At 45.5% G+C, this 24,760-nt stretch overlaps 1 protein-coding gene across 2 annotated transcripts; it reads left to right on the top strand.

Annotated features, from left to right (window-relative positions):
• The first annotated feature begins 966 nt into the window (after positions 1-966).
• SEC22C (SEC22 homolog C, vesicle trafficking protein) lies at positions 967-22,746 on the top strand. 2 transcript variants are annotated; one of them, XM_082848553.1, is made up of 7 exons: positions 967-1,021; positions 7,549-7,757; positions 9,586-9,749; positions 11,893-12,072; positions 14,279-14,397; positions 15,633-15,698; positions 17,910-22,746. In XM_082848553.1, exons 2-7 carry the CDS (start codon positions 7,576-7,578, stop codon positions 18,108-18,110), a joined length of 912 nt encoding a protein of 303 aa, XP_082704679.1. In that variant the 5' UTR covers positions 967-1,021; positions 7,549-7,575; the 3' UTR covers positions 18,111-22,746. The 2 variants fall into 2 exon arrangements, with proteins under 2 accessions (XP_082704679.1, XP_082704678.1); XM_082848552.1 differs by having other exon boundaries at positions 999-1,246.
• Positions 22,747-24,760: the final 2,014 nt, after the last annotated feature.

Genomic DNA, 24,760 nt, shown 5'->3' with positions numbered 1-24,760 from the left:
GGTTTTCATCCTTCAAGGAGCCCTGCTGCAGTCCGCACAGAGCTCTTTATACATCTCTCTGTCTGAAACACTCTTCTTCCCTTTGCCTAGTTAGCTACTACTCGTCTAATGTCACGTTCTCAGGGAAGCCTCCTTGAACCCCCAAGTCCAGACCAGAAGCTCCTGTAAATTCTTTCAAAACCCGTGCTCCTCTCGGAAGAGCACATAGTTCGGTTTGTATTTAAACACGTGCTGTGTATTGTGGGATGGGTGCTCTCACTCTGCTCCGCTAGCATAGTTTTTACTGTCAGGAGTTACTCGCTGTGTCCACAGTGCCCGGCATAGTGTCTGGTTCGCAGCAGGTGCTCAAAAATTGTTGAATGAATAAATGGATGAACACTCCTTCCCAATCTCCCTTCAGCCGGTCATCTGTCTGTGAGTACGTCCACCCCCAGACTGGGGTGTGTTCCTGGGGGTCGGACTTTGGCATCTCAGCCAGGCTGGCAGGTGGCTGTGCTCTTTGGTTTGCCTATCTCGGGCCTCCCGCCAAGCAGACAACTGAACCCACGCCCCGGGCGTGCCGCGGCGTCACGCGGAACTTCCCTGCCTCCACGTCAGTCCGTTCGCTAACCCGGCAGGAACTGAGCTTAAACTGCAAAACTTCTCTCACCTCCAGACGTGGGAATTACAGGCTTGGAACTCAAATCCCCGCTGGTGAGAGCCAACAGATGTGAGGAAAGTTGGGAGGCGCGCCCCACACACGCCCCATCTAAATTTGGGTCGCAGTCCTTTAAGAACCGCTTCATTCAAGACTCCGCCGGGACCAGGCAGTGTGGGCGCACCAGGATTGGTAGGTTCGGGTGTGGGTGTTCCTCAGCAGCAGCGAATGAGGGCGTGGGGTGGTGTTTCAAGACTCGCGCATGCGCGCCGCCGGTGGCCTGGGCCAGGTTCGCCGGGTGGGCTAAGGTTGCGGAGAAGGCTGAGGGTGGCGCGGCGGCGCGGCGGGAGGGCTTCGACTCCCGGAGGCCGCTGTCGGGGCGAGGTGAGGGCTGGCGGGCGGAGGCGGGCGCTGCGGTCCGTTAGTCAAGAGCTGGCGGCGTCGGGTGTGGCGCAGGGCGGGCCTGGAGGTGGAGGGCCGTCCCTCCCCCCCGGGCCCGCCCAGCCATCAGGCCCGGCTTAGCTCTCCAGGGCTTCGTCTGGCGTCCCAAAGTCTTCTGCCCCCCCTTTTCTGCCGCCGGCTGCTCTCCTGACAACAGGACGATCCGAGGTGCGCGCCTGCCAGGAACCCTCAGCGGCCGACGCGGGTAGAGCGCTGCCCCCAGTGGGAGGAGACGGGGTGTGTCCAAATGATAGAGGGGATGATTGTTTCTTTAATTATCCACGAAACTCAGGTAGAGTGTTTTAATAGCAAACTTCCCTTCGCGTGCCAATATTATAAGACTTGGTTTACCAAATACTGGGTGCACTAGACCAGCTTTTCTGAGTATCAGATGTTCAGAGGTACTGTATATTTGTGTCTGTTACAGTATTACATCTAGACTTCCAGAGCCAGAAGGATTAAGCACCCCGGTGCTTAATTAGGTTTGTAGACATCAAAGCCACAAAAGAATATTCCCAGTGGTTAAAAGTAACTGGTGAAATTTGTGACACGGTCAGAAAAGTAATAAAGCTCAGACGGCGGATAGGGTAAATCTTCATTAAATTTTACAAAGAAGGGAATTAATTCTGATAGAGATAATTTTAGTAAAATAAAAATGTAAATAATTGAAAGTGCATTAATATTGCTAAACAGAATTAAATTGACATAACAGTTTGCTCTGGAAAATACATTTTAGACAATGTTGTTATAGCTCTAAGAGTTTGTGTTTACAACACAGAGGACATCTTGGGGTCCCAAAGCTTTTTATTCTTAAAAGGAGCCTCAGAGATCCACCGCATCCAAAGATGACCAATGCTCGGAGAGGAAAACCAACTTATCCAAAGTAATACAATGAGTAAGGAGAAGTTGTAACTAGTGTAATCCTAGGCCTTGGCTGCTTTTATTAACAGGTCTCTGATTAGTTCTAAGTATCAGTGCTCCAGGGGAAGGAATTGTTTTCGGGAAATAGAGTAGCTGTAATCCCAAAGATTGGATTTAAAGAAGCAGAGTGTAGTGGAAAGATCATAGGCTTTCCAGTATTTTGTGTAAGGAAGTTTTGGATGGAATACTGGCTCTACCACTTAAGCCTTGGAGCTACAGTTTTCCCTTCTGTCCAGTGTAGATTATGCCTACCCCATAGATGGTTATGAGCATTAAATAACATTATCAGTGTAAAAGTTCATAGCACAGTGCCTGGCATATAATATTAGTTGCTATCAAATTCAGCCCCCCACTCTTCTTAGCTCCTAACAAGTGACAGACTTGACCTCTACCCTCTCCCTACCCCATCCCCAAGCAATGCGGAACCAAGGCACTTTCTTGAACTACAAATGAGGTAACCAGTTCTCAAGTCCTGTGGCTGAAGGTGATTTCAGTAAGGGTTATAACTCTATTTTGTCTTCTGTATTTTTTTAAAATTTATTTTATTTTTGGCTGCATTGGGTTTTCATTGCTGCGTGCGCAGGCTTTCTCTAGTTGCGGCGAGAGGGGGCTACTCTTTGTTGCGGTGCGCGGGCTTCTCATTGCGGGGGCTTCTCTTGTTGCGGAGCACGGGCTCTAGGCACACAGGCTCGGTAGTTGTGGCTCACGGGCTCTAGAGTGCAGGCTCAGTAGTTGCGGCGCACGGGCTTAGTTGCTCTGCGACGTGTGGGATCTTCCTGGACCAGGGCTCGAACCCGTGTCCCCTGCATTGGCAGGTGGATTCTTAACTACTGCACCACTAGGGAAGCCCCTGTCTTCTGTATTTTGGATTTGAGGAGTGGGTAATGCCTTATGGTGAACGCTTGTGTTTGAATATTTGTGTGCCAAGTGAAACTTGTTTTGCTTCTTTAAATTACTATTTTGCAAGGCCTGGTCATTTAATGCTGTTTGTCTCTCCCCCTTTCTTTCTGTCTCTCTTTTGGACGGAGGAGAAGTGTATGTGGCAGGGGTTTGCGAGAGGGTTAAGGATACAGGGACGAAAAGAAACCAGTTGGAACAAGGGGGCCCTCCAGCTAAGCACAGTCTTTTGCTGGTAGAATATGGATAATCTCTGACATGAGCAGTTTATAAATAGATGCTGAGAAAAGGATTTAGGAAATGGCAGAGACAGACTAAAATATAATTTTGATAAAACCTAATAGTAACTAGAGTGCTATATTTGATTACTATTTCAGTTTCTATTTTTTAAAACTTCATTTATGTAAACCTCTTTTTTCCTCTCCAAGTAGAGATTTATCGTGGAAAAATTTTTATTAGTTTTAAAACTTAACTTTTTTTTATAAGTTTTATTAGTTTAAAAGTTTTTATATTGGGCTTCCCTGGTGGTGCAGTGGTTGAAAATCCGCCTGCCGATGCGGGGGGCGCGGGTTCGTGCCCCGGTCCGGGAGGATCCCACGTGCCGCGGAGCGGCTGGGCCCGTGAGCCATGGCCTCTGAGCCTGCGCGTCCGGAGCCTGTGCTCCGGGAGAGGCCACGGCGGTGAGAGGCCCGCGTACCGCAATAACAACAGCAAAAAAGTTTTTATTGAGGGCTTCCTAATATGTGCCAGACGTAGTGCCAGGTTACAGGGTCTGCTGGCCTGTAGAAGGAGCTAGTAAGACAGATTTGTATGTCGGGGTGAGCACTCTTAGGCTGCCTTTGTCCTTGTGTAATTGATAATATTTTTTCTGTAACTGTGACATGATTTTCCAGATTCATGCCACTGCTTTCCTGTTTTAAACTGAATACTGGTTATCTGCAAGTGGCTTTTATTTTAATGAATTCAGAGATTATAGTACCTACCAGTTTAGAAATGTCATGTAGGAATGGAGCTGCTCCCTATAAAACATGCCCTTCAACATTCATGCATAAATCATCAGAATTACAGTTAATTAGCATAAAAGATTATTGTTCTACTAGTAGAGATTTTTTTAAATGACATTTAAATGTAAAAAGCAAGTATGAGCATACTTCAAGTGATATAAAAACCTTCAGGTAATACTTTTTTTTTCTGTTTTTACTTTAAAGTAATTATACTGACAGGAAATTGCAGAGATAGTACAGAGTATGATTGATAGACTGTATGATAATTGCAAGCTTAGTTTTAAAATAAAGTATTTTCCAGAGTGACCTGTACCATTTTACAGTCCTACCAGTAATGTGTGAGAGATCCAGTTCTCACACATTATGTGCACATCAAATGCTGTGCACGCTTGCCAGCATTTGATATTGTCACTTAAAAAATTTTTACCTGTGCCAATAAGTATGTAGTATTATCTCATTGTGATCTTAAGTTGCATTTCCCTTAATAGCTAGTGATGCTAAACATCTTTTCATGTTCTTATTTGCCATTTCTGTATCCTCTGGTGAAATGTCTGTTCATGTACTTTGTCCATTTTCTAACTGAATTATTTGTTTTATAACTGTTGAGTTTTGAGAGTTCTTTAAAAATTCTAGATATCTAGAGTCCTTTATTAGGTATGTGGTTTAAAAATATTTTTTTCCCAGTCTCTGGCTTTGCTTTTCATCCTCTTAACATGGACTTTTGCAGTGCAAAAGTTTTTAATTTTGATTAAATCCAATTTACTGTTTTTCTTTTATGGGTTATGCTTTTGGTGTCGTACATAAGAACTCTTCCCCTAAGTCCTGAAGATTTTCTCCTATGTTTTCTTCCACTTTTATAGTTTTACTTTTTACATTTAAATTTATGATATATTTTGATTATCATCAAAATAATGAGAGGTGCGGGGCTTCCCTGGTGGCGCAGTGGTTGAGAGTCTGCCTGCCAATGCAGGGGACACGGGTTCGTGCCCTGGTCCGGGAAGATCCCACGTGCCGCGGAGCGGCTGGGCCCGTGAGCCATGGCCGCTGAGCCTGCGCGTCCGGAGCCTGTGCTCCGCAACGGGAGGGGCCACAGCAGTGAGAGGCCCGCGTACCGCAAAAAAAAAAAAAAAAAAAAAAAAATGAGAGGTGTGAGATTAGGTCAAGATTCTCTTTTTTTCTTTCCTTCCTTCCTTCCTCCCTCCCTCCCTCCCTTCCTTCCTGTAGATATTCATTGCTGCAGCACCATTTGTTGAAAAGACTATCCTTCCTCCATTTAATTGCTTTTGCACCATTGTCAGAAATCATTTGGCTGTTCTTGTGTAGGTCTGTTTCTGGGTTCTGTATTCTGTTTCATTGATCTGTGTGTCTGTCCCCCTGCCAGTACTGCACAATCTTGATTACTGTAGCTATACAGTAAATCGTGAAATAGGATAGTGAGGTACAGTCCACTTTATTCTTTTTCAGAATTGTTTTAGCTATTTTAGCTTGTTTGCCCTTCCATATAAATTTTAGAATAATCTTATCTGTATCTACAAGCTATCTTGCTGATATTTTTACAGGAATTATATTGAACCTGTATATCACTTTGGGGGGAGAATTGATATCTTTACTATGTTGAGTCTTCCAATTAATAACATGATATATTTCCTTATTTATTTAGGACTTCTTTGATTTCTTTCAGCAATGTTTTGTAGTTTTCAGCATACAAGTTCTATACATGTTTTGTTAGATTAATACCTAAGTATTGCATTAAAGAAAGTATAGCTTTGGGCTTCCCTGGTGGCGCAGTGGTTGGGAGTCCGCCTGCTGATGCAGGGGACGCGGGTTCGTGCCCCGGTCCGGGAGGATCCCACATGCCGCGGAGCGGCTGGGCCCATGAGCCATGGCCGCTGGGCCTGCGCGTCCGGAAGCCTGTGCTCCGCAACGGGAAAGGCCACAGCAGTGGCCTCTGCAAAAAAAAAAAAAAAAAAGAAAGTATAGCTTTATTGAGATCATTTTTTTGGATGATCGTCAGTGGTATTTTATTTTTAATTTTGGTTTCTATATGTTTATTCCTGGTACGTAGAAAAAGAATTGATTTTGTATATGGGTCTTATATTCTGCAACCTTGCTGAGCTCATTCATTTTAGGAGTTCTTTTTTTAGTAGGCTCTTTGGCATTTTCCATGTAGACAATTATGCCATCTGCAGATAGGAGTAGTTTTATTTCTTCCTTTTCTATCTCCTGAGACTTTTCACATTTTTACCCTTCAATGGAAAGTGTGGGGAGATGGGACAAATGGGCTGAGTATGGTCTGTTGCTTGGTAGACTGATTTTTCTTTCTGCCGTCTCTTATTTTTATACCACTGCCGTTTCTTCATGTATAAAATGGGAATAATTATCCATTCATCCATTACAGATGGAAAAGCTATAAAATATAGCTCTATTGAGATCATTTTTTGGATTTTAAATGGTATTTTACTTTTAATTTTGTATTGGAGACAGTCCTTGGTGTGGATTTGAATCTGGGGAGATCAGAGGAGTGTAGATATAGGCGAAGAGTGCACAGAGGCACAAAGGTGAAGAGAGTAGTGTACATCCTGGGGCTCCTGTTTCCTACAGCTCGTGGTAATTGAGATGCCAAATTACATCCCTAGTGTTCTTTGGGAGAAAAGTCCACCAGTGCCCATACCTGTTAATATCCTATCCAGGTAGAGGATCTGACAACAGGATCTGTGAAACAGGATGTGTAGGTCCGTAGGAAGATGCATCAAAGCTGTACTAGCCTCCTCACTAATCCCTGGTTGCAGGGCTGCCACATGCAGAGGTGCAGTTTATGCCCTGTATGAGCACCTGCAGAGTTAATAGATGGGGGCTGACACCCAACTAGGCTCTGCCAGCAGAACTGGTCCAGGGTTGTTTCTATCCCGAGAAGCACCTTGTTCTGATTTGCCACAGGTGCCATGAGGCCTCAGAATCTGTCTCCTTTTGTTGCTTAATGGTGGTCACATATCATGGCTCAAAATTTAGTATCTTATTTGCTAAGTGACTTCCTTTAGCCATCTGTAGGAACTCTCACCATTTTGAAGACTGGCTCTGTGTCAAATGTGCAGAAATTCAGTAGGTCATACTATCCTCTCTGTTTTATTTTTGCCTTCTGCTTTCCTTGCTGCCAGCTTTAGGTTAAATGCTCAGAAGCCCTCCACTTCAGGTGAGGATATGGCAAGTAAACTGCTCAGCACCTACCTCGCTGGATGACCTGAAATGCCCAGGTCCCTGGACCCCACCCCTGCTGCATCAGTGTCAGGCTCTTCCTGGCCCTTTGGGACCATCTTGCTGCCTTTGTCCTGCTCCCCACTGTCGCTGCTGTTGCTCCTGAGCCGTTCTGGTCTCTGTTCCCTCATCCCAGTTGGTTTAATTCTGCAAATGGAGAGATTCCTTAGAGAGAAGGAAAAGGAGGATTACAAGTGAAGAAGAGACAGGGAGGCTAATGGAGGGAGGACAATTGGGAGTGACATAGCAGTAGAGGGCAGGGAAATAAAAATAAAAGCCACATTCACATTTGTGGTGGGGGTGAGGGTGAAACAACCCAGAGTGAACATTTCAAGGGCGGTGGTGTCCCTGGCTCATCACCCGGCCCTCAGTAACAAGGTGACCTTCCTTCCTCAGGTGTCCTCATGACTTCTCTTGTGGACCATGTCCATGATCCTTTTTGCCTGTGTGGTTAGGGTGAGGGATGGACTGCCCCTCTCGGCCTCCACTGACTTTTACCACAGCCAAGATTTTCTGGAATGCAGGAGACGGCTCAAGACTTTAGCCTTGCGACTCGCCCAGTATCCAGGTCGAGGTTCTGCAGAAGGACTTGACTTCAGTATCCAGTAAGCAAGCATGTTCACTGTTCAAGAACATCTTAACCACGTGCAGAGGTGACATTATGCTGATGACACTGTGTGTTAAAAGCAGGTCTCATATCAGACAGCAGTCCAAGGTTGTGTGTATTTACAATAGAATCAAAGGGACTCAAGCACTGTTGCCCCAACTCCCACCTTTCTTTCTTTTTTTTTTTTTTTTGTAATTAGTTTTTATTGGAGAATAGTTGCTTTACAATGTTCTGTTAGTTTCTGCCGTATGGCAAAGCGAATCAGCTGGCAGAGCGGCCGCGAGCATCAGCAGGCCCTGGTCACCCAGTCTTCATGCCTTTAGTTTGGTAGTTTTTTCTGCATTAGGTGCAGGGGTGGAAAAAAGGTGAGTCGAAAGGAGATACTAGATTAAAATGTCAGGAAAGGAAAAGGACGAGAGTGAGGAAGCCAAGAAAATCAGAGAAAAGACTTAGAGTTCCTGCCTTCAGTTTTTGCTTTTTTAATTTTTTCACTTTTTAAACATTTTAAAGTAAAAAATGTTTACATGACAGGAGCAGGGGAGTAAAAATGAGCATAAGTAGGTCCCTCTTCTCAAGGAACTCCAGGTCTAATAAGGGGACAAGAGAAATATATAACTGAATATTACACAGTGGGGCAAATGCTCCAGTGGGAGTAGGAATCAAGTGGTTACAATAATCATGGTAATAAGAGCTAATATGATTGTTTTCCATGGGCCAGGTACTACTCTAAGTGCTGTATGGGCTTATGAGGTAGATAATGATATTATACCTGTTTTACAGAGGAGGAAACTAAGGTTAAACAGCTTCCCTAAGGTTAGACTGGTAGTAAATGGTAGAGCCAGGATTTGAATGGAGGCAACCAGGCACCAACGTCTGCTCCTCATGTGTTATGTCATTTCTTATTCTAGGGGTTAGAGTAAAAAGCCGTTCTACGGAGGGATGGGGCAAGGCAGGTTTCGAAATCTCAGAATGACTTGTTATAGATTTTACACCATTGTTTTCCAGAATTTAGGCCTTCACTTACCAAGTTCTTTCTGTTCCCCTTGAATAGTAAATTTTTGATTGACCTGAGAAGGTGGCATCCTTTCAGAGGAATTCAGTCTCAGAATTAGGAAAACAAAAGGAAAAGTCCAGGCCTAATTCCAGGCTTGGTGGTACTGTCAGGCGAGAAGGGTCGTGGCCTGAGGAGGGATCCAGATGGTAGGCATATGAAGCTGTCACCCTGTGGTATGGGCTCTGGGTGCTCAGGGGCAAAAGCTGAGCTGCATCTGCCCACATCTACAGCTCCTCTCTCTGGGTGCCTGAAACCCCTTCCTCGGTGGTCCCTTCCTCATTATGCTGTGATTACCTAACAGTCTATGCGAACTTTGTGCTGTACCTCAAATAGGAAACCTTTTCTCTGTTCAAACAAACAAACAAACAAAAAACCTATCACTTCAAATGAAGTTCTGGGTACTTCAGTCATTTTTTGAAAAGTAGAATGTAAAATGTTCTACTCCTTTGTATTTTGACTTAAATATTCACCATTATTTTCGCAGAGGAAACTAAGGCTTTTGTTCCTTACAGGTGAGCGGTCCCATAGCTTAGTTAATAATAAATAAGTTAGAGTGACCACACATTGTCAGTGGCAAATGCCACTATACATTTTAGAGGAAGTATAAGAAAGGCACGGTCCCCGGCAGGTCTAGCTGAAGAGATGCAACAGACAGCTCCAGGACTATTCAAGGCCCAGCAGATCCAGAGTTGAGGCAACGTGGCGTCTGGGTGCGGGATGCGAGTACATGGGTCTGTTCCCTGGTAACGCAGATGACGCTCTTTTGTTCCAGCTTTTCTTCTTCGAGGGATGTAGCCTGCATGGCTATCTGCTCCCGCCAGTGTCCAGCAGCCATGGCCTTCTGCTTCCTGGAGACCCTGTGGTGGGAATTCACAGCTTCCTATGACACCACCTGCATTGGCCTAGCCTCCAGGCCATACGCCTTTCTCGAATTTGGTTCGTAACCCTCGTTCGTATTGATTGTTCTCTCTCGCGGCATTGTATGTGTAGAATTTCCAGTTTGGATTTGGCTTTGACCGTCAGGGAAAACCACTGGAGGTGCTGTAACATGTCACTGGAGAGCAGCCTTATACCATGAGATTTCACAGCAGTGGAAGGGGTCTGCAAGCTTGGAGGTTCAACACTGTGGCTTTTCATCTCTCCAGAGCCTGGGGCAGGGTGGAAGAATGGCGAAACCTGTATCTTATTCTGGAGCAGGCGTCAGCAAACTGTGGGCCAAGGGTCTGTTTTTTGTAAATAAAGTGGAACATAGCCATGCTTATTCTATTACTAACGGGTTGTCTGTGGCTGCTTTTGCCCTTCCCTGGCAGAGGTGAGCTGTTGTGATGGACCATCTAGGGCCCATAAGCCTAAAACATTGACTCTCTGGCACTCTGAGAACACTGCCAACCCCTGCTCTAGAGCAGCGCTGCTCAAGGGTGGTACCCGTTCTTCCAGCATGAGGGACGTACAGAGAGTGAGAATAAGAGTTTAGAAATTCTTACAGTAATTTGGCACTCCTGCGATATTTTCAGTTGTATTTTATCAAAGTATCTGTCTGCAACCATTTGGAAATAAGAAAAAACTGGTCCTTCATGCGGAGGTTTGAGGAGCACAGCTCTGCAAGAGGATACTCCTTTTCTAGGCCCTGCCAGAGAGGCCGTGTGGAGGCTCAGGGCTTTGGAACACAGCAGGGTAATTATAGCGTATGCTATCAGTGTCTGTCAGCCGTGATTCAAGTCATTTTGAGATCCTGGAGAGGAGGAGTAGAGGTGGGAGTTGGGGGACATCCTCTGGTCTCAGTATAAATCGCCGTGGCCCCTGTGATGCTCTTGAACGAGGGTCTGGCAGCATTTGGTACTCAGGGTCAGGTGCAGGGCTGGCACCTGGAAGTGTTGCCACTTATGCTTCTGGCAGCTACTGCTCACATCCCCTCATGTGGTCTCTGGCTGGCCCATCAGTGATGGGGCCAGCACCCCCTTTTGGTGCTGGGGAGCTCCCTGATACTCGGGCCCCAGCCTGGTAGCCCTGTGACATAGACCATGAGTTCTGCCTGAGTCTCCCTGTGAGGATTGGACCAGCTCCCGCTCTCAGCCCCACTTCTTCTTCTGAAGGGCGTGCTGTCCCCAGTCGGACCACAGCTGCAGCATCCCTTGGCTCTTATTTGATGGGCAGCTGGTAGACCTGTGTTCTTCTCTCCCCTCATCTCTGCATGCGCCTTCCTTCCGAAGCGGTGGGCTTGGTCTCACAGGAGACCCTTCCCTGCATCACGTTTATTCATTACTGAGTGCAAGTAGAATATAAGTAAAAGTATGTGGGTATTAGAATTATACATGATTTTGCTTTGCCAATATGTATGAAACTTCACTTCAAATATTTATTAAAACTTGGTAATGGTTAACACTAATGTAAATAAAAGAATTAAAACCAGTACCTTTCAGATATATAATCCTAGTTTGCACAACATACTCACAATGATTTGTAATTTTTTTTCACATGCCTTTTCTTGGGATAATCAGGTCAAAAATGACTGTCCCCATTTTTCTATCTTAGAAATATTCTATGAATGGCCCAGGATTGTACGAGGAGTCGTGGCTGAGCTAAGACTCAAGCCTCTGTCCCCTGACTCCCTTGCCACTGAGGTTCTGATAGACAGACTGTCACGTTTTTTTTTTTTTTTTTTTTTTTTTTTTTTTTTTCAGTACGTGGGCCTCTCACTGCTGTGGTCTCTCCCGTTGCGGAGCACAGGCTCCGGACGCACAGGCTCAGCGGCCGTGGCTCACGGGCCCAGCCGCTCTACGGCATGTGGGATCTTCCCAGACCGGGGCACGAACCCGTGTCCCCTGCATCGGCAGGCAGACTCTCAACCACTGCGCCACCAGGGAAGCCCACTGTCACGTTTTAATTATCCTGCTTTGAAGAGATTGATGAGACCAGTCCTGATGCGTACTACTCATTTGACCTTCATGTGTAGTTGACACTCTTCAGAGTCTGGCTGACTTACTAGCTTGCTTAGAAGTGTAAACTTCATTGTGTACGTATCGTCTTATAACATCCATTGTAATGAAGACACTCAGCTTGGGTCGCTCTCTTTTCGCAGACAGCGTCATTCAGAAAGTGAAGTGGCATTTTAACTATGTAAATTCCACCCAGATGGAAGGCAGCTTAGAAAAGATTCAGGAGGAACTCAAGTTCCAGCCTCCAGTGGTTCTCACTCTGGAGGACACAGATGTGGCTAACGGGGTGATGAACGGTCACCCACAGATGCACTTGGAGCCTGGTAAGTGGCCTGCTGCTCTCTGACGTTGATAAAGATGAGGTGAGATTGTGTATTTCAAATGCACAGTGACTGTTTTAGTAGGAAGTAGGAAGGTGTTTGGGTGGGGGGCAGTGTATAAAATACCTGGGGAGAAACATGGGCTGATCTTGTTCCAGGTGGCTGTTATAAAAAACTCAACTGTTGTGACCAGTGAGTCGATCTGAAGAGAGGCAACTCTTTTGACGAAATTCAGGAGAAGAGTGACTTGGCAGGTTGTTTTCTTAACCAGGGTGAAATCTGCACATTTAAATGGTGTAAAGGAGATTTTCACTCTCTTTTGCTGGAAGTCACGTATTGAACTGTACAGATTTGTACATTCTCTCTCTCTCTCTCTCCCTCTCTCCTTTTTTCCTTTGACAGTGAGTCCTTATCTCATCATTTAGTGAAACATTGGGAATCTCCACTGAGAAACCCCCGCTCCTTGATGGAGGGAGTGGAGGGCTGTGGGGTTGAGAGTGGGCAGGGGCCAGAGCCAGGGCTTCTAGACCTCTCACTCTCTGCTTCTCTGTGGGACCCGGGAACATCCCTCTATCCCTTTGGATTTCCGAGTCCTTATCTGAGGAATGAGGTGTTAATGAACCTGCTCACAGTGCCCTGGCGTCCGAGACTTAGTCTGGCATTAACACCAGTAGCCGCTCAATGCCTAGCACATAGCAAAGCATGCTTTTTTGCATTCCTTGTTTACAGTTACACACAATTACACCAATCTTTAATTAAAGTGGATATTTACATTCTAAGAATTCTGTAACGGTATAAAAGCTGAATCCTTCCCTGGAAGACAGAACCATCTACATTATAACAGTCTAATTACTTTGTTTTAACAGTTTTATACTAAATTCATTGCTTGAATTTTGAAAGTGGTGTATTAAAAATGTTCACAGTTTTGGCTTAACTTTGTGTTTCGATTTGATCTGTTTCAACCAGTAAATTCCTGGATTGGCTCTTATGCCATTCAATAAGTTGTTGTAATTTATATTGGGATTGAACTTAACTTTTGTGGAAGGAAGACTGGGTAATCAGACCCCAAGCTTCTCCTTTGCCATATCTGTAGACAGGGTAACGTTGTGATGTATGTTTTGTCTTATAAACACTTAGGCAAGAGGAGAAAATCCAGAAAGTGTCAACTTGCCTGTCTTTCTAGGATGTTTTACTCTGGTTTGACTCCCCCTATTGTTCCAAGGCTAGAACCTTTACAGGTAGCATGCTCTGTTCTAACAGAAACTTTGAATTGCTCAGTGGAAACTCTAACACACTAACAGTAGGCGTCAGTTGGGTTGTGGCTAGATATCTGTGTGTGTGTATGCGTATGTGGGAAATGTAAGGACAAGAAAGGATGATTTAAAAGGAGCATAGCAAGGGAATGGGTGGGACACTATTTAATTGAGTGAACCAGAATCCGTTTCAGCAGTTATCTTTAAAGAGACAATGATCATTTGTCCTAATTAGAGTTCCAGAAACAGCTTGTAGCTGGAATAATCAATGTTTCCCTCCTCTTCCCAATAATTTTGGAATTAAAAACATTGCATTTGCTGTGAATTGCTCCAGAAGCACACATGACACTGAATGTTGTGCTTGTCAGAAAAAGAATGGAACATTTTACGAGCTGAGGGTTGAGCTGTGTAATAGAAATGCTTCAGGATTTGACAACCAATTTACAGCTAAAGCCATAAACTGCTTTAAATCAGGATTTCTCAACCTTAGCCCTATTGACATTTTGTACTGGAAGTTCTTTGTTGTGAGGGCTGTCTTGTGCATTGTAGGATGTCTAGAAACATTCATGGCCTCCACCCACGACAGATGCCAGTAGCAACCTGTCCCCAGTGGGGACAACCCAAAATGTCTCTAGACACTGATTGAGGGGCCATATCGTCTCTGGTTGGGAACCACTGTTTTAAACAGAAAGGAAATGAAGCACTTGAAAAATCTGTGCTTGCTCAGAGAAGTGGCCTCTTTCTGGAAGAAATTCACCTTGGATTCCCAGATCCATTCTGTCCTTCATTTCTTGCCTTTTCCCCCTCTAACTACAGCTGCTTTTTAAATTAATATGTTTGCAGTTGTGTGTTTAACATAATAAACCTTTTCATTAGCAGAAGTCTAGTTAATGTCTTTATTTTTCCTTCATATGGAAATTATTTTCACTAGACACTTCTCGTTTTTCATTGTGAAGCTCCTAATCTCCGAATGGAACCTGTGACAGCCCTGGGCATCCTCTCTCTTATTCTCAACATCATGTGCGCTGCTCTGAACCTCATTCGTGGAATTCACCTTGCAGAACATTCTTTACAGGTAACCTTTTATATACATTTTAAATCAAAAGACACATGATGGAAGAAACGGATGGGGATACATATTATTTATAAGGCTATTATGTACTACATTTTAAAATTTGAAGTAAAATTTTTACTTCTCGCTTCATTCTTTGTCGTAAGTTGAACAAATATGAAACTTGCTCTTTTGTATCTGTTTTCCTAAGACGCCAGAGGGCCCTGTTGGGATACTGGTGAGAAATGGAAAACTTGCTTCAAGGACATCAGGCCACTCCATGGCCCTAGGGACTCCAGGAGTCACTGCGGGGGCTGGATTGTTCATCCAGGGCAGAAGTTTGATGCTCAGACTTTAACGTTCAGGCCCTCTTTTCCCCTGGGGAGAGTGGCCTCATAGTCTGATTGATACCATTCAGATACCAGCTTCCCGGTGTCTTTGTCAAAAGAACTGTGTCACTGCGAAGTTGATTCGCCAGCCTGCTCATCTCAAAGCACGTTTCTACTTCAGTGCTTTTTAAATATTATTTTTAAATTTTGAAGTATTTCCAACACTTTAAGAAAAAGTATGGAACCACTATGAACATGAACAGATAGATGTTACTATTAAAAACAGAGCCGTAACGCTCGCACCGAGGCACGTGGTGGCTAAAGTCTGAAGCGCAGCTTAGACTGAATCTCAGGTGGCTTATGGGGACCGAAGTGTTTGGGGAACAGCAGCAGGCCTGGGCCGTGAGTGGTGGCTGGCTGTTTCCACACCCCGTCTTTGGCCAATGTGTGGTGTGGTTCCCACTCCTATTGTTTATGACGACTCATAAGCACATGCTTACCGAGTGTCTGTATGCACTAGAACAGGTGTTCGTTGGTCTAGACATAGTCCCTGAGTTGGGGCACATAGCAGAGTGCGACAGCATCGCTAAGGAGGTGGCAGTACCGGGGGGGTGGGAGGAGTTGGGGAAAGCTTAGCACTTGCAGATGAGTTGGATTTTGAGAGGTGGCAGGGCTGGGGGTGGGGGCGCTCCAGGTTGAGGGCTCAGCGCACATGCATGGGGACTGGAGGGCGCTTGGTGTGTCCAGGCCATTCAGAAGGATTTCATGTCACCCCCTGGTGCGATGCGTGAACGGGGGCTTATTTCTCACCCAGCCGGGGATTTTGTACTGTCAACCATACCAGACCCAATGCGGAGTAAAGCACTTCACGTCATAATGTTTCGTGTCCTCTAAATATTCCTTTCCTTGTGTTCCTCATATTTGTCTTAGGTTGCACATGAAGAAATTGGAAATATTCTGGCTTTTCTTATTCCTTTTGTAGCCTGCATTTTCCAGGTGGGTGAAACGTTGATGTTTTAGCGAGTGGGTTAAACCCATGGCCTTATTTTGTTCTGTTGGAACCATCAGCAAGTTTCTAGATCTTGCTTTTGTTCCACCAAGGCCTTGGTTCAAATGATGGATATAGTACCAGCCCTTAGTGGAAGGACCCCCCACCCATCCTGCCCAATCCTCTCATTTTACAGAGAAAAGACCCCTTTGGGCTCAGAAAGGGAAAGCCACTTGCCCTAAGCCTCAGGGCCTTTGACAGTGCAGGACAGAAACCAGGAATTTGAACTGGGCTCCCAAGAAGCGAGGGGTGAGACTGCAGTGGGGATTGGGTTGGGCCTGACCAGTGTGAGGCAGGGTCCTGCCTCGTGCTTATTGTCGGGGCGTCCAAGTACAGAAATGTCCTTCTGCAGAAGTGACACCTATGTATCTGTGTTTCTTTCTTTCTTTCTTTTTTTGTAAGCAGATATTCATTTTTAGTTTTTATTTATTTATTTATTTATTTTTGGCTGTGTTGGGTCTTTGTTTCTGTGCGAGGGCTTTCTCCAGTTGCGGCAAGCAGGGGCCACTCTTTATCACGGTGCGCGGGCCTCTCACTATCGTGGCCTCTCTTGTTGCGGAGCACAGACTCCAGAAGCAGAGGCTCAGTAGTTGTGGCTCACAGGCCTAGTTGCTCCGCGGCATGTGGAATCTTCCCAGACCAGGGCTCGAACCCGTGTCCCCTGCATCGGCAGGCAGATTCTCAACCACTGCGCCACCAGGGAAGCCCCCGTATATGTGTTTCTCTTCAAACACAGGACTAGGTTAAAAAATTTGTTGTTTTTAATAGTAATACCATCTGAGTCATATCTGTCCTTAGGAAATGAAACAAAAATTATAACACTAACTAGAGCCCTTCGATTATTAGTTATTTTCAAATAAGCTGTGTACTTAAGGAGTCGGGTGCAAAGGAGCTTTTGAACCCCCTATAGGCAGAGTTAATTCTAGTAAAAACCTGACTCTCTTTCCTCATCCTCCACACGGACTAGGATTTTAGTACCTTTTCTGCATGATTAAGCTTCTTCTTCTTCTTCTTCTTTTTTTTTTTTAATGAAAAATTCTGTTCTCAGGGCACTTCCTCTCTCTCCTGCATACATCCTAGATGGCCTGTTTTTAAGAATTACCTGATTGTGCAAAAAGAAATTTTCATCCCAAGATTGAAAACGCACTCATTTTTTTAGAAAACAAGTTTCTAAGACCTTGGATGTTGCCAGGAGAAGTTTCCTGGAGCCTGCATTTCAGGGCTGCAGGTATCTTACAGTTCCACCTTCATGCCCTAAACTGCAGTCTTACTTGGATAGCTCTTTCGATGGGGAACTCTCTCCCTTCCCCCCTGAGCTTTAGTCAGATTGCTCTGTGTTTTGAGAATGTGTCTTTTTAAAAAAAACAAACAAACCCAACATTGAACCAAAAAATGATTTCCACCTTTTGCAGAACAAGAATGGCCTCTTTCTGTGTGATAGCCCTACAGGAAGTATCAGTCACTCTCCTTGCTATAAGACCTTTCCCTGAGTCGGATATGCTTTTTTTTTTCTCTCTCTCTTTTTTTTTTTTAGGCTGTGCCACTTGGCCTGTGGGATCTTAGTTCCCCGACCAGGGATCAAACCCGTGCACCCTGCAGTGGAAGCATGGAGTCTTAACCACTGGACCGCCAGGGAAGTCCTCAGAGATGCTTTTGAAGACATAACAAGGAGGCTGTCTAGGGAACGGTGGTCCCCTATGCAGTTGTAACTCAGGAAAAGCTAAAATAGTAAAAGCACAGCTTCTCTCAGCAGCTTTCTCACCTGTTATGACGCCCCTGAAGGAAAATTCATTTGGAGGCCTGTCGATCTTGTTAGGCTGTTCTGGCCTGGCTGTCTACCCCTGACCTGCATCTCTTCTTTCTCTGCAGCACAGCCTGGGCATTTCTGTCTGTCTTTCTTGAATTCTTTCAAGAGTGCTATGTTCTAGTTCCTCCTGTGATGTCTTTTTCACTTTTCTTACCTCTTCCAAATCCCCACTTTCATCCAGTGATTAACAGCAGCTGATCCAGTGAGTCCAAGCTCCATTGTAACGAATTCAGTTTAATACGCTAATGTGTATGAAGTGACACTGCGTGGCAGGTACGATCAGTGATTCTTGCGTCTGACCTTGGCCATTTCATTATCTCTGATGGGACTTCCTCTTCTGGTGTCATTTCAGTGTTACTTGTACCTGTTCTACAGTCCAGCCAGGACGATGAAGGTGGTGCTGATGCTGCTCTTTATTTGCCTGGGCAACATGTACCTGCATGGGCTGAGGAACCTCTGGCAAATCCTCTTCCACATAGGAGTGGCTTTCCTGTCTTCATATCAGATACTGACGAGGCAGCTTCAGGAGAAGCAGTCTGACTGTGGAGTGTGAGGATGACATCATGGGATGAACGGATCCTTTGATTTTCTTGTGAGGGTCATCGGTGTTCCCCTGTTTGCTTCTCGACTTCACCTTAAGTTTCCACCCTTGAAGTTCCTTTCAACCAAAGCGGATTGATCCCGGGAGCTGAGATTTTTCAGAGGTGCAGTTGAAAGCATAAGGTTGCTTGACATCCAGTCCCAGGTTTGTGCCAAGGGTTACTGCAGAATCTCCAGTTCAGCACGATTACTTCGGACGGCAGAATCTGGGGGCTTATTCAGAAAGAGCATTATTGGAAGACCAAAATGGAATCATTTTGGTCTTTTAAATTGAGTGATGCAATAAACCACTAGATTCAATAACAGTAGTTTAAAGTAATTGGCAGTTGTCTCTGAGGAACCACTTAAAAATCTGTATCAGCTTTTCAGTCTAAATGTGACTTGGTTAGGTTTTTTTTTTGAGGGCCAGTAGAGGGTGAATTAAAAACTTTAAAAAGTGGTTTATAACTATAAGATGGATAAATTTTGTTTACATTTTTTGATAACTTAGGTCTGATGTGATACCTTTAGAATATTTAAATATATTTTAGATATAAGTTGAACATGGCTTCCCTTAGGGTAAGGACAAACTTAAGCTGAGAAAGTGGCTAAGAAAGCTGAATTCATTAAATTTATATATAACCTTTTATGGTAGTGGGACTGTAGGGATACAGAAATGTTTTGTATTTATTTGCAGGGTATATCTGAATATTTTTAAAATTGAGTAACCAGTGCTACCGGATCATTAACTTATAAGCATGAGCAGAAATGAGAATATCAGGATTCCTTGCAGTTGGCCACAAACTAGAGTAGGCGAGTCACATATTCATATGGTGGCACTTTGCAGTCACAGGTGGGAGAGGCTGCTGTCACCAGCCTTTTAGGTGGCAGCCGAATACCTGTCACTTGAATCATGTCATTTGATACTTGACCCTGTGTACTTGTTCTCAGAAGACCTCCCAAATCAATTACTCCTCCGCACCTTTCCCAATCATCTTAATGAGATTAAGGGCCTCATTTTTTTATGAACAAGAGTTAAGTGTGTGTTAACTTTCTTAGAGCTTTATAGCTTATAAAGCTTTATAATTAACCCAGTGCTCTGAAAAGTTACTTTTCTTTCTCTCATTGTCAAAATATTGACTGATTATAGTTTTCCAAAATTTAGATCTGAATATGATCCCTGAGGTCTCTAGAAATTTCAGACTGGGTTGCCCAGTACCATTCGGGAGGCCATTTTGGAAGTTTGCCCTTTAGAGTGTTCTTCATAGAAGTCCGGAATCTGAATAGCTCCACCACAATTGCATAGAATACTTTGGGTTGAATTATGTGATCTTGATAAATTAAAAAATCCTATTTTGGTAGTTTTTAATAGTCAAAAACTGTTGCAAGAGTTATTGAGCAGATGGGGGAAGCAAGGATGTCATTTTAGGGAATTCAGTCGTACTTGGTCATTACTGGTAGTGAATTGTTATTGAGCTACCTTAGTGTCACTTAAAACTCCATGTGACTACGAACTGTGTTGGGAAAATGTTGCGATGGTAATTTTATTTTCTTATAATAGAATTTCCTATTCTTAATCACACAAAGTATCTGGATATGAAAGTTATGCTGGCAACATCCTCAGATGCAAACTTCAGAGTTGTCTCCACTGATTTTGCATCTGCATAATTTTCTGGATAGCCAGCAGGTGAATTTTCAGGCTTTCCGGGACATAATTTTGAACAGATGGTGAAATAGGATGGGAAGCTAAGGAGGGGAGACAAATCTTTTTATATTAGAAGCACACACACAAAGCTTTAAACGTTGATTAGAACAACTTACCCAATGTATTGTTTTCTTTTTGAGCCCGTGTGCTATTGGTGTTGCCATGTAGCCCTGTACCCCAGATGGTCTGGCGTCTGAGCCTGTGATCCACATTCAGCAAGTAGTGAAGAACATTCCTTGCAGAGGAGACCCTCCTGGTGAATGCCTCCTGCCCTAGTGGAGAGATTATTCACACCTGGTTGAATGTGGTCTGAATCCGTTAACATCTATATGGGGTTTGAGATTTACTTTTGCAAACAAAAGGGAAAAGATGCAGTCGACAAACGCTGCAAAATAATGACCACATAAACATTCTTTAACTGAAATCCAGCTAAGAGCAGTCTCAGTTCACTGGTGGTTGAAGCTAATGATAGGAAAGACGTTCTGGAGGTTTTAGCCAGGGGAAATCCCAGGCTCAGGGGTTGACTTGGTTCAGGCCTGGAGTTTTGTAGCCCTGTGTCATCCTTGATGCTAGAAAGTTGACCCCCACGTTACCCTCACTCCGCCACACACCTTTGTTTTAGCTGTTCTAGCACCTTGATTTTCTCAGACGTTAACCGATCTCACAGGGCTGGATCCTGGGATAGATGAAATAATGTTGGAAAAACCTTAAAAGTGCCTTCGGGTGTCAGACGTGGCAAGATCTTGAGCATCAGTGTGTGAGGTGTCCCATATGCTGTGTCTGCGTGGGGATGTGGCTCAATGCTCTCTGGCAGGGGCCAAGTCCAAGGGTTCCCATTCCGCAAGTATGCTAGTGTGGGAACCACATAGACACTGCTTTTCTTTCCCCAGGCTAGCCTGACTGTGATGAGGACCATGCCTGGGTTTCCTGTCCTGCGGGGGGACAGTCAGGGGTATATTTGGGTGGGATTTCCTCTCGGTACTAGAGGCCTCACTGCCCTCAGTGGGAGGAAGGTGACCATAGGCTCCTGGTTTTGCTTCTCCAGCTGACACCCCTTTTATCTGTGAATCAAGGCCCAATGTTTTAAAGCTCTTCAAGGGGTAGGAAAAAAGGGTATTGGAAGGAGAGCTGAAATTAGAACGTTTAGCATCATTGCTACCAATCCCCCCTTGAGCTTCCTGTTCTTCTCCTAGGTGCCCCTGTTCAGGTCTCCCCTGCCTCTTTCCACTTCTGCCCCCCACATTCCAGTCCTGGGGACCGAGGCTGAAACTGGAATCTCTGGAGGGACGGGGAAGCCACCTTACATCGTAACGGATAGGGCGGGTTCAGGAGCTTCAGAGAGGGCACGGATGGCCCCCAAAGCCCAGCCCTCTTCCCTGTGCACCCGCAGGCACACAGCAAGGCTGGCTGTTTGGGGCTCAGGAAGCAGGGCTAGACGAGAAGCGGAGCTGGGGGCTGGCTGGCTGCTGGAAGACAGCAGCTGCCCTTGGCACATGGGGGCTGCACGCCACACCTTCATCCAGGGCTGCCGTCTGTTGTTCCTTGAAGGAGTTGGCTGCTCATAACATGAAGGACAGGTGGCCCTCAGAAAACAGTGCAGTGCAGGTGAGGACCGGCGGGGAGGGAGGGTTTACGGTGACCAGATGAGTGCACAGACCCCTGCCCCGACGTCACTCACATTCCAAGTGGTTCTACACAGAACCCTGCCCAGGCACAGGGAAACCCTGTCTGTGCACTGTGAGTGTTAATAATGGTGGAAGAAGAGAGAGTAGATGTGCCCTGGAGAGCTGAGGTGGGAAGGAGCGCCCTGTCAGCTGGCCCGAGGCCTGGAGGTCGGCGTGGCGCTCCCACTTGGTCTGGCCCTGCAGTGGTCGAGTCACAGCCCGCTGGCCGGCCGGGTATTATCTGGAAAACGGTGGTAACGTCGGCCGGCTCCCCTGGCGAGCTGTCAGGAGGGTAGAAGCAGTAGTGGAGGGGATGCTGGGTGAATCCATTGTTCATGTGCAGGAGGAGAAAGGCTTTGAGTTGGTTCACCCAGCATGCGGAGGTTCTGCAGGCTTCAGGCAGTGCAGCTCAGCACAGCTGTGTCTTCTGGCCTTTACAATAAAAGACCTCATGCTTTCATTCCAGACAGGTAGCAGCCTCTCTTCCTCCCCCTGGACCTGCCTCCTGCCTTCCAGGCACGGAGCCTTTGGTTCCAGTGGCATTGGGTCCTCCAGGATCCAGGGAGGTTGGTTCTGTTGGTTGGACCAAACCTCATGGCCTGTCTGACCCAAACGAGGAGAGCTGATTCTCCCTTCTGGGAGCAGTGATGTCAAACTTCTGTTGCTGGGGAAACGTCATTGGCAGATAACCTGTGGAAAAAGACTTGTCGGTAAAATCTGGGAATGGCCGGATATGGAAACATCTGCCCATGTGTACCGATGGCAGAGCTGCTGCCCACAAGCGCCTTTCATTTAGGGTAAAATTATCAAATCCAGTCTATTCCTCTGCCCTGTGCTTGGTACATATGACCTTCTTTAACCCTTATACTTACATGATTCTGGGTTGTTCCAGAAGTGTTATTTAATGAATGATTCATGTAATGTGGCCCCCAGGATTCCATTTTGTTTAGTGGACTTTTTTACTAAGAGCATTAAAGATTGAGGCTGATATAGCCAGAGAAAACCATTTCCTTCATGTATTCATTTTGAATGCTTGCCGCCCGTGTTATACAAGCTTCTTACTGTTTTCATGTAATAACAAAGATCTATTTTGAGTAAACGATGAGTACGTTTTAACAAACTTTCACACAGTAGTAAAGCCTAAACTTGTGTTAATGTTGGTAACAAATGTCGTATAGCCATTTATATACTATGTATATATAAATTAAACGAGGTGGCTTCAGAAGTGGGAGGAGAGTAAATCTAAGGTGCTTCTCAACTTGTGTGTTTGTATTTGTGTGAAAAATCCTGAGTTATGGGTCCATTTTCCTAGATGAGGTGATGTGGGCCTGGCATAATGGAGGGGGGTGTGTTGAGAGAAGTGAAATTCAGGTCCTCTTGTCCAGTGAGGTCTAGACAGGTGCAAGGGCTCAAATAGTCTTCAGCACTAATCCCCAGACTCTGGAATGCAATCATGGGTCCAGGAAAGACCTTGGAAAAACCAAAATAGCAATTGCCGCACTGCCCTGGGGACTGGAGGGGGCTGCCTTCCATGCAGGCTCTGCTTCTGCCCAGCCCTTTCCCTGCTCTGGGCTCTGAGCTCCAGTCTGTATGTACTCTGAGGGTGATGTCGTTTTCATTTCCCAGGACGAGCTCTGTCAGGAAATGGCCACCAGGGGGCACATCATCAGGTTCCCAGCCCAGGGGACTGCGCTGTTTTGCAGGATCGTTCCTTTAGCAGCTGATGAAATTCCCAGAAGGGAAACAAATGCACCAGCCTCTCCTGACGGCACTGAGTTCTGGGATTCGGGCGTTGGCAGACCCTTTAGATACCACTGGGTTCACCCCCCCTTGTTGCTCAGGTGAGGAAGTTGAGGTCTGTCCTAGGTAGCCAATGACAGTGTAGCCCAGAGCTCTGTCCTCTGAGCTGAGACCAAGGTGCCATCATCAGCGCACTTGGCAGCACCCACAAAGAATACAAAGGGATCTTGGCCCATGAAGGATGCCCTTTCTGTGCCAGGAAGGCTGGGTGCCGGGAAGGCTGATGAATTGCCTTCCTTTTTCTTGGACTCTAACCCCCTGTGGGGTCAGGTAGCAGAAGTGATGCCTGACAGCTGCCCGGCATCCTTGGGCAGTGCCAGCGGAGGTGTGAAGGGGCTCAGAGAGAAGGGGCCCACCTGAGTGCGCCTGGCTCTGCTGAGTCAGCTCTAAGCCATCCCCGGATCGAATGTGCAGGGCAAAAACTGTTAAGTTCACTGAAGAGCATGACGGAGAGTATCTGTGACCTGGGGTGAAAAAGTACTTCTTAAACAAAACATCATAGGCACGACCCTTAAGGCAAAATGATTGATGAATCTGATGACATACAAATAAGGATTTCATGGGCAAAGTTAAAAGAATGAGAGAAGATGTTTACAATGTCTGAAACCAGTAAGGGATTAATATACAAGCAATTCCTTAAATCAGCAAGAAAGACGAGCCGCTTCAATAGAAAAACGAACAATTTGCAGAAGAGAAAACCCAGAAAGCTCATAAGCATATGAAGATGTTTAAAATCATTAGAAATACAGAGAAATACATATTAAGATAACCATAAGACATCACCTTACGCCTGTGAGTTTGGCAAAATTTAGAAACCTGGATGGGACCAAGTATTGGAGCGAGTATGGGGATCTAGGACGTCGTGTACAGCACATCTGAAGAGCAGTGCTACGGTTATGAGCTGAACTGTGTTCTCCCCAAATTCATATGTCCAAGTCCTAACCCCCGGTACCTCAAAACGTGACTGTATTTGGAGATGGGGTCTTTAAAGAGGTAATTAAGGTTAAAAAAATAAGAGGTCATGTGGGTGGGCCCAAATCCAGTGTGACTGCTGTCTTATAAGAAGAGATTAGGACACAGACCCATACAGAGGGGAGACCATAGGAAAGTACAGGGAGAAGGTGGCCGTCTGCAAGCCAAGAAGAAACCAGCCCCACTGACACCTTGATCTCCAACTGCTAGCCTTCAGAAACGTGAGAAAATAAATTTCTGTTCTTTCATCCACCCAGCCTGTGGTACTTTGTTCTGGTGGCCCTAGCAAACTAATACAGCTGCCTACTGAAATTTAGTGTACACACACCTTATGATGTGGAAACTTCACTTCTGGTTCTATGTCCCTGGGAACTTCTTACACAGATCTTTAAGGGGTCACGTATGAAGAGAAATGTTTACTGAAGCATTATGTGTGTTGGCAGAACGCAATCTGTGTGTCTACCGTGGACAGATGAAGCGTGT

Source organism: Leucopleurus acutus (genome assembly GCF_964270905.1).
Source record: "Leucopleurus acutus genome assembly, chromosome: 10".
NCBI lineage: Eukaryota > Metazoa > Chordata > Mammalia > Artiodactyla > Delphinidae > Leucopleurus > Leucopleurus acutus.
Note: the sequence above shows the minus strand (reverse complement) of the source record. Positions and strands in the feature narration are given on the sequence as shown.